The sequence below is a fragment of the Gadus chalcogrammus genome, chromosome 10, assembly GCF_026213295.1.
Source record: "Gadus chalcogrammus isolate NIFS_2021 chromosome 10, NIFS_Gcha_1.0, whole genome shotgun sequence".
Lineage (NCBI taxonomy): Eukaryota > Metazoa > Chordata > Actinopteri > Gadiformes > Gadidae > Gadus > Gadus chalcogrammus.
Genome location: NC_079421.1, coordinates 13,750,112 through 13,760,487, shown reverse-complemented (window position 1 = coordinate 13,760,487; position 10,376 = coordinate 13,750,112). Strand labels below are relative to the sequence as shown.

Sequence of the window (10,376 nt, the reverse complement as noted above, 5' to 3'; positions counted from 1 at the left end):
TTTGCCGGTAACGGCAGGCAGCATCACACACTTTTATCCCCTGCTGTATGTGGGAGGCAGAGTGCAGAACGTCAATCGCAGTTCAAAAGGATAGACCACTGTGGCGGAATAATGAGCGCTTAAGGAGTTGTGGTCTTTCAACTTGCATATCACAAAGGTCATTTCAATTAAGGGTAACTACCTTGCAGCATGGGGCCCACCTAATTATAGCACATCACAGAGCCTGGCTTCATTTGAAAATACTTCTTTAACTTCCAACATCAGTGTTGGACTGCATTTTCCTATAAACACCTTTCTGCTTTGTTATCTATTTCACCTGATATAACAAGGAAAAAATACAGTAATGAGCACATCTATAATGGAGAAGTTCGGCAGTGTACTTTCAGATAATAAAGAATGGTCTTCAACCATTACATTGCATTTATTCATTTAGGCGACGTATAATAAAGTCAATCGTCCTTCATGAGGCGTCATCGTGGTGCATCATCGTGGTGCGTCGTCTTGGTGCGTCATTTGAATCGATGAGGACAATCGACCCGTCCAAGGACCTTACAGGGCCCTTGGTTGAGTTTGGGCCTATCGATGGTGATTGTGTCAATTGAAATTATAATTGAACTGAAGTGCTCTCTGAAGTGCCTTGAAAGGGAACCTGCATCGATGACACACACTCATTGGCGTCTATGCACACATGCTGAGGAGAATGGAACACACTAAAGACCTGAATGGACGGAAGTCCTCTGCGGTCTTGGCAGAAGCTTGTCAAGAGACGAACGCTGAAATCATCCTGGCCTGTAGCCATCTGTGAGTTTGTTTCTCCCTGCCTGCATGGGCCCATCACTTGCGGAACGATTTGCCATCATATCATAGGGGTTGAAACGGCTTGCAGCCACTTCATAGCAAGGGCGGCATCGATGTTTGCCTCATAATGCTATGGGAGAGAGCACAGCTGTTGAAATAAAATCATTTATAATTACCAAAAATATTCATTCAGCTATATCAGGTAATGCATTGAGTAATATTTGAGGGATGCTAATTAGGTATTTAGCCCCAGTCAGTGAGTAAAGATTGCCAGAGTTCATGACAGAGTGGTTTTAATTAGTTGGTTTATGTCGGTGCTATTATTCAATCAGACCTAAGTTAGAGGGTTTATTGGAGTGAATAAATATAGGGAGGATTCCGCCATGTCTATGTACACATCGCAGTACCAACCGGCTTCATAAATCAGCACGCTTGTGTGCGTTTGAGTTGAGCTTTGGATGTTAGGAAAATATCATTTAGGAGTAAACATCATTTGGCTCTCATTTTTACCATGGCTTTGTGTGCAGCGGTGTTGCAATAACTTATCGGTCTACGACAACGCCAGCATTTCCACCCGGCGCTTCACACCAAATTAAAATTGCTACTCTTAACGTTCGCCCGGCTGGCAAACCAGCCAGCTACTACCCAGTAGGGCTGAACGATCTAGGGATCTAGGGCAGCCATTGCGATATGCAAATCGCTTTCTATTACATTGCGAGGTCGGTTTGAATTCAATTAATCGTTCAGGCCTACTACCAAGTTCCATTTCGGTTTCCCAGCACAATCATTCTGCTACAACAAGGATGCACCAGTACTGCAGTTTGAGGCTAACCATGACAGTGTGTCAAAGTGGAAAAGGAGACTTAAAAAGACATGTTCCCCCCCGACGTAGCATGCTGCTCTACGCAGCCTGTAGGAGCCCTGCTGCGTCCACACGCTGGCCTGCGGCGTCTGGCTCTGCACAGCGGGCCTTGGTCCCCCCCCCCCCCCCCCGTGCTGAGCACCAGCATTGTGAAACATGTATGGAGATCTTGGCCACACCACCACTGATCATCAGACCCCTGCCACTGTGATCCTAATTAACGGATCAAAGCAGCGGAGAAGAGAGCACACATACACCATTAAATCCTCCTTGTGTTTTATCCCATGTCTGCGCGTGTCTGTTTGTATCTGGTTTTGTTTATATTGTGTGTCTCTTTGTGTGCGTGCGTGTCTGGTTTTGATATATCAGTGTCTGGCTATGATGAGATGTGGTGGATCTGTTTCGATGGGACGCCTTTTTGAATTTGATTTGGGAAAAATGTATTCCATGGGACGTTGACAACCACCGCTGTGCACTTGTAGGGCAAGCTGTGATCGTTTACAGGGAATGTCATATGGACCCCGGAAAAAGTATGCAGGCACTGATGTAGTGGTGAAGTTCTTCAATCAAGTTCTGCATGGGGAGGCACCCATACGATACCAGTACCCAATACTGAACTCATGTACTCGTAAAACTTTTTTGATGCAACCACCTGATAATACTTTACACGACGTAACGTATCGTTGAACAGCCAAAGGTGAACCCAAAATGTTGTTTTTTTTAAGTGGTATTTTTTTCTTATCTGATCGTCAATGTAGTGATCGATGCCATTCTATTACTTTTATTGAAATAAGCCCCAAATTTATAGAAAAACTGTGAACCGGCGGAGAAGTTTGTGTGGACGTGAGGAGCTCTGTATGGGCAGCGGTTGACTTCGGTGTCCAAGAGAAAGTATAGCTTTTCGGAAACTTATTTAAAATTGCTACGGTGTGTCCGGAATGGTGAACCTCTGTCTGAGCAGTGATTTATTTAATACCTGCGTCTCATTAAAACGCTCATACACATCGACGGTACTCAAATAGTATCAGAACGTTGCCGTGGGCCGTAACCATGTCGATAACACGCCCCCCTCTAGAACTCTCAGCCCAATACATTTTTTTTCAAATCTCATAGTGTTCGAATTCCCGCTGAAACAGTGAGCTCACTGGCTCTTTGAGCTGTAATGGTGTAATTAAGTACTTATATCGGTACTCGGTATAAGCGAGTACCCAGATGTAAGTACTGGTACTTACATTTCGGTCTGACAAAAAGTTTAATTCTAGTTCTGCACTTCTCACCCCTCACATTGGAGAGGAGAAGTCCTCACTGTAAATTCACTCCTTATGTTAAATGGCACGATTAACTAGCTGGTCAAGTGGAACTTCTCTGTACACACCTTAGTGAAAAGGACAGCAGCTTGACAGTTAGAGGTCTGACTTTCCTCAGAAACCTTAATAGACCTCTGAAGAATAAGTCCCGCCTCCGAGGTTCCAGGTTCCATCGGTTAAATGTCCATGGGAAACAGCATGGGTTTTTTGAATGATCGTACATAACAAACTCTGTAGGTGGCGAAGAAGAAAAAGCTGCTCACGTTTTTAACTAAACACTCTTTCCATCTAGATTCCACTTGGGTTTTGGATTGTCGGTTCCGTTAAAGTAGCATTAATAATCGTTTACTACTTACGGTGGAGCCTCGGAGGCGGGACTTATTCTTCAGAGGTCTATAAAAGAAATCGAGTCACTTAAGATGGTCTTAGGTTTGACTTTGTGTGTTTGCATTTTCGCAATCAGTTTAGATAACTTTGTCAAATGTTGATGAATACCATACTGTATACTAAATATACTAACCAAAAACCTATCTATTTTAAACCAATCTACTAATATTGAGTTGCCAATTATACTTAACTAATGTTTTCTTCACTTGGGGGACCATATCTGACCTCTCACTCGCTTATCCCTTATATTTTTGCACATGCCTTCCTTGGTGTGTCTGTGCACACGCACACAAAGACCATGCATCCATTCTGTGAGCAAGAAGATTTGGGTCAAAGAGAAATTCTCTCCTGAACAGCAATTTAGCTTTGCTTGCATTTTTGCTCTTGCGCTGTAGTTTTCAGGAATCGCTATGGACTTAACAAAATCTTCCTTTAAATTCCCTCCCAATAGAAATTGTAGGCCCTTACTTATTCTGTTGCAAAATGTAGAACTTTAGGTAAAAAAAGGTACTCACCATTATTTGTTAACCACATCTGTCGCAGATCGCAAATTACAAACTGTTTTTGTTCAATGTCTAGTCAGCTGGGGCTTGGTCGGTATACATAACAAGTGATGACACCAGGTCGCTACTTTTCTCTGTGTAAAGTGTTTTTTAGTTTTGCAAAATGAAAAATTAAAAAGTTTGGACAGACACAGCTTTTGTCGGTGCAAAAATTGACCCCTTTTTCTCTTTCTCCCCCCCAATCTGTCTTTGTCTCTCTTTCTCCTTATCTATCTCTCTCTTTGTCTCTATTCCTTATTGTGTTCCTTCTCTGCACCATACTATCCTACTATCCTCTCGGCCTGCATTGGGGTTGCTCTGCTATAGTTCAGTGGGCCTTTAAATGGCTTAATTTCCCACTACCCCACTTGGGAGAGTGTTTTTAAAGGGCTAAAAAACAATCAAAATCCACAGTGAGGGAAGCTGCATTGAAACCCTGTCTTTGAACTGTGATTGACCGGCCGGAAAGCCAGAACACTTGCAAATAGAAGGACCAGGCAATGTTTGGTGATGGGCTGTGTGCCTGTGGTCCTGTTGCAGACAGACACAATTACAAACACAGACAACCCCCACTGGGGCTGGAACTCACGATAATTCGGGCCAGCAGGTGAAATCCAATCAATTCTCAATTCGCCTCAGAAAATTGTCAGCGTTTTGTGTGCTTTTTGCTTGTTTGACCTTGGCAACAGCTTTAGTCATAACATGCCTTTTAATTCTTGAAGGATTTCTGACAACATACTGTTATTTGTTTAGCTCTCAATGTAAAAATATAGCCCTGTGATTTATTTATAGCGTAAAGCTTGTAAAAGGGTTTGTGTTTGTGTACTTGACAATGACAGATTGTCATCAGATATCGTTTATTCAGTCCCTCCTTGTATCTTACACACACACACACACACACACACACACACACACACACACACACACACACACACACACACACACACACACACACACACACACACACACACTCATGTGGTTGTCATGCAGTGGAACAGCTTCGCTCCAGAGGGAGGGACATGAGTAAGACCAAACCCCTCAGAGACTCACAAAGAGACGGATGTTTGAAAAAGATGCTTTGAAGGAGATGGAAGAGAAAGGGGCGTGGGAGAAAGTACTCTTATGTTTAAGAGAGTACTGTATGGAGAGTGGGGGAGTTCCGGGCATGCATGTTAGAGCTCCATGAAATATACATAGGCATTAAATGGAGGAAGTGGTGTTTGAGCGTCATCGGGAGAGAGGGATAAGCACCAGGGCTATGGCTTAAGGATGGCTTGCTCTGTACCTCTTTACCGGCCTTTATCTCCCATACGCACACACCCATGCACATGGGGGAGGGGGTGGGACACGCGCACATGCAAACAGGGGGGGAAAGTGGGACTAACACACACACACGCTCGCGTTGGATTAGATGTCTTTAGCCACAAGTCAAGCATGAATTCAATAGGATGGGGACTCCATGTGAATGGCCTTCACCTGGAGAGCTAGTGAACTGTGTTAAGATTTATTTCATTAACCAGTTATGCGCTCAATACTTGAACAGGGTGAGAGGCTCTCATTGACTGAATGATGAGGATCAAGGGATTCGGTTTTTTACCATTCTTGTCTTTAACAGAGAATGGAAATTGGAAGGAAAGGAACACGTATCCAATTGATCTTGCTTTATTGGAATTTGGCAGAAAGCGTGTTGGCTTGTATTAAATTGTTCAATTAAAATTGTACATTTCCATGCCATTTTGAGGTTTTCCATGTCCGGCGTGAAAGACATTTAAGAAAGGCTGTTTACAGACACACTGCCTGGCTGTAAACTGTATCTATAACCTTCCAGGCTTCACAGGCCTGTGCCCCGAATCTGGTCAACACATTTTCAGGTCCTTAGTCAGCACAGTCATTAGTGCCACATAAACGGCTGTTACACAATCATAAACACTAGGGTCAGCGCAGTGTACACTCTGGCACACACCACAACACACACACACTTTTACACACGCATACACTTTTACACACACACTCACCATTTTACACACACTCACACTTACACACACCTACACACATGCACACGCACTTACGCACACACACTTACGCCCACACACACTTACACACACACACACACACGTGCACGCACGCACGCACACGCACGCGTGCACACAAACAGACATGCACATTTACACCCACACAATTACACACACAAGCACACACACACACACACACACACACACACACACACACACACACACACACACACACACACACACACACACACACACACACACACACACACACACACACTTACTTCCTCGCCGTGGCGTCTCCCCCCTCGCCGTCACTTCGACTGGCCGTGACCTCGCTGCTTAATGGGCTTGTCCTGGTTAACAACCCCCAGGGGCTGTTGTTAGCACCATCATCAAAACGCCCCAGCCCCTGCAAATGGCGTGTTTCTTTTTCCAAGTTTTCCAATGGCGGCACACAGGACCAAACCTCCCCCCCGAGCAGGTGTTTGCAGGTGTGAAGTTTGCACGGAGCAGGCCCTGCCTTGCTTGTTATTCAGGGTGGTGTGGGGGGAGGGAGCAAGAGTTTTGATTTTGGGGGGGGTGGGGGGGGGGGAGGCAAGGAGGTAGGATAGGGGTACGGGGCCGGATGCGCTGGCAGGCACTCACAGTCGCCGCAATTTACAGGTCTGTCGGAGAGAGGGGGTCACCCAGAGGGGAGAATTAAAGAGCGTTCAGAGCTGTGAAATAGGCTGTCGGCGGCCAGAATGAGCAGCAGGAAGTGGGTACGGCGAGCCGACTTCCTGTGTGCTTCACCAGTGTTTATTTTTTTTTTTCTGTTTTATATCTGAAGGCATTTGCTTTAACCGCGGCGAGACTTGGCACAGATCCACCCCTACTGGGAGCACCTGGATCTGGGTTTTTCCATTTTGAGCCAAAGCGTTTTCTAGTGCCCTTGCATCTGCAGCAGGTCTGATGGTGACAGTATGGCAGCCGGAAGCAATTATAATGTTGTTGTTTTTTTACATGGCTGTTGTTATTCTGACCCATCAGAACAATAAGTAATGCAGTGTTAGCTGTGTTTTGTCGTTTGTTGTTTGTTGTTGTTATTGATGTTGTTGTGCTCAATGTTTTCTCATAATGACAGTGTAAACACAGGCAATTACAGGCTTTCTTTGTTGATTGTGGGCCTGTTTATTTCAGAACGTAGAGCTTGCGTGTTATCAGTGCAACAACAATAACAACACCACACAAAACGACGCAATTTACGTTTCCAACGCCGTTCTTTTGAACTCTGAGGAATCTTTGCATATATGAATAACAATATCAGCATCAATATGTATCGAGGTAATTTCATCGCAACCAGCCGTCCAATAAAACTCTGGCCAGGGGTCACAGAGACAGGAAGAGTCAGGGGGAAGCCAGGCTGATTAACCTCATAGCGGAAGCTTGGGACAGCATCCTTGTCTAAAGTGACTGCAGGGTCACGGCGGCCTGTCTCCTCGTCTCCTCACCTCTCCCTGCCTCAACACGGGGGTCAGGAGGGGAAGCAGATAAAAGCAAGGAGGCTGAGAGAGGGGGAGGGGGAGGGGGGAAAGGAGGAGGCCTATGAAAGGAATATGGTGATCAGTCTATCTCAGTACGACAGTACATCAAGCCGGTGGCTCAAGCACCAGCCTTCCTCCGGGCTGTTCCCTTCATGACTGTTGTTTGTGTTTGTTTAATTCTTTTGACAACACCATTGGAGGATTTCACCCAATTTTGATATACCTGAGTCACAAAATAAACGAATCAAATTGTCGTAAAACTAATTCCGCTCTCTTGCGCTTTTTTTTGTCCTTTCTTTCTTCCCTCCCAGACGTGATACGGAACATGACCATGGAGTCGAGCGCCATGCCGATGCCCATGTCGGACCCCAACGCCTGGGCCACGGCCATGAACAACCTGGGCATGGCCCCCATGAGCATGGCCACGCAACAGCTCATGCCAGGTACGCCAGCTGACTCTTTTAATCTAACGCTAACACTCACCCGGGTTACGGATCAGCTCCACCGGAGCCATGGAGCGCCGCGTTTAACGAGCGCCCCCGACAGCCCTCTCACGCGGCAGGGGGAAATGCTGCCATCGTAATAAATGTGAGGGTGTTGGAAACTGCCTTGTGCCGTGTTGTGGCGTGTCCAATGTAAAAAAAACAAAAAAAACAACCTTCCCCTGGAATTATCTGCCTTGCTGGAGCCAGCTGTGCAGAGGCCGATTTATTCCGGGGAAGAGGCAGGAGACACGGCAGTCAGGGAGGATCCATTGCTCTGGGAGTAGTTTTGTTTTTCCTGTCCTCAGCTCTCAACTTCCCCGCCCTGTTAGACGGCGAGTGCGACTACGAGTTCGGCAGTAAATCCAGTATGCATCGTTGGATATATGAGCAATTTGAGGACGTGCGCCGTGCAGACGGAAGACATCCAAGTGTGGATTTTAATAATTCAAATCAAACACTGTATAAGAATCATTGATTTTTGCTTTAAGACGTTGTGCTTGGTTAATGCATGAGTAAATGAACACGTCCCAAGGCACACTGGGTAACGTCGATTACGGCTTGATCCGTTTCGCTCCCTCCATCTACCGCATCTCCAGTTTCCCTATTTGGGTGATTATTCCCAAGCCGGAGACTAAAGGAAGTGAGGAGGTCGAGGAGGAGGGCGTCTGAACGCACCCGACCGAATCATCATGTTAAACCACTCCACCCGAAACCTTATTAAAAATACAAGTCGTTATCTCCTCTACCTGCTCCTCCAGTGTCCTGTGCAGCCGAGGCGGTCACACAGGCACACTCGGGTCCTGCAGAGCTCTCTCATCGTGCGTCGCGGGCAGATTGCCTGGGATGCCCCTTTTCAGCCAGAGCTGATGTAATTTGGTGGCGGGCTGTATTGAATCTGGTTTAATGGTCTGAAGGACTCGACGTGACAGGGTGGTAGCGTGGCCATCATTGCCTTAGGTTCTTATTTCATTCGGTGTCTTTACGTCCTCAAACAGCCATTATTTCATCCGTGGATTGGCTACAAATCGGCCACATACGGGTTCTTCTCCTTCCTCTCCACGACCACGGTCATCATACCGTTGGCCTCAGCCGATTCTCCTGCACAGCCGTTCAATACACTGTCTCCAATTCACCTTTCCATCTCCCTGCTAAGCGGAGTAAATCTGCCAGCACCCCTCTTCCCTCGTCTCTCCGGTTGTGCGGCTTTCCGAAAGTGTTTGATAAATCACTTGTTACTTGTCGGTTAGGATTCCCCTTCCCGTTCCTTGTCTTTCTTAGGGGAGAGTGGGTGTGTGCGTGTGCGTTAGCCATTAAATAATCCAAATAGGTTTCTTGACAGATGATATACGTAAAGGCAAGCCAGACACTGACACACACACGCACACACACACACACACACTTGTGCCCCTGCTCGACGTTCCTTCGGTCGTTGTGTGCTGCCGCTGTTTGTTTTTAAGAACTTTGTATCTTTGTAATAAATGTGAGCGGGAAGGGGAAAGGGAAGACCATTATTCTTAGCAAGGAGGAAAAGCTGAATAACAGAATAACTCACCAGCAGATGGGGAGCAAAGCAGTTCAAAATGATCTAATGTCCTAGATGGAGATTGGACCCACACAGGCACCCAAGTGTTCATATTTCACATGAAGTGTTTGTGGAGGACGAGCCTCCTCTCCTACTCAGGGTTTCAATGGAATTTGATTTTCAGTACTTATTGGGCTAGACCGTGGCATTAAGAGAGCCCCTTTGTCCCTAGTTCTCCAGACAGGTGGGTGTTGTGTGTTGTGTGTGTGTGTGGGAGTCGGGCTGTGTGTGTTAGGGGTTGCACGACTGCAGTTTATTTTTAAGTCGACCTTTCTATCAATGAGGTCATCACATACTCCCACAAAACAAAAAGAAACAAAAATATAAGAAGACGGAAGGGCTGTCCGAAAATGTATTTAGCCAAGATCTCTTTGCCGGAAGACAACCAGGTCATTAGGGTTTATCCATTCCAGCAGTACAAAGTCAGGCCTGTATACAACAACAAAAAATACAGTAACAGGCATATCAGATCAAGCTTAAAAAAGTCTGATTGTGTTGCAGCAATCAGACAAAAAAATGCTAAAATAGATTTGAAGTCAATTCCTACGCATGTGGACGCGTTCCCTCTATAGAATAATTAATAAATAGACACGCATTTGTGTGTTTTGAAAGTGTAAGAGGTTGGTAACATCAATAGAACAGTTTGCAATGTTTTAATTTATGCCATCAATCACCCACATAGCACTCGTGGGATTTCTCTCCGTGTGAACTGCTCAGAAGTCTTTGTGTTGTGACTGCGGCGGTGACAGTTACTTGATTTTGTTTGGTCAGACGCCTTGGTGCTATTTTGTTTGGTCAGACGCCTTGGTGCTAAGCGTAGCTTCCTGTTTGATGCGACAAGAGCTCACCAACTGCTGTCTCCTCTGCCAACGGCACAG

The 10,376-nt window shown here is 45.8% G+C and overlaps 1 protein-coding gene across 2 annotated transcripts in view; it reads left to right on the top strand.

Annotated features, from left to right (window-relative positions):
- Positions 1 to 7,600: 7,600 nt before the first annotated feature.
- Positions 7,601 to 10,376, top strand: part of enox2 (ecto-NOX disulfide-thiol exchanger 2) — a 43,247-nt gene continuing 40,471 nt past the window's right edge. Inside the window, exon 1 of one of the 2 annotated variants that reach the window (XM_056600461.1) lies at positions 7,601 to 7,874. In XM_056600461.1, the coding sequence (XP_056456436.1) occupies positions 7,757 to 7,874 (118 nt within the window). In that variant the 5' untranslated portion in view covers positions 7,601 to 7,756. The remainder of the gene's footprint in view (positions 7,875 to 10,376) is intronic. The other variant, XM_056600463.1, reaches the window with a different exon arrangement.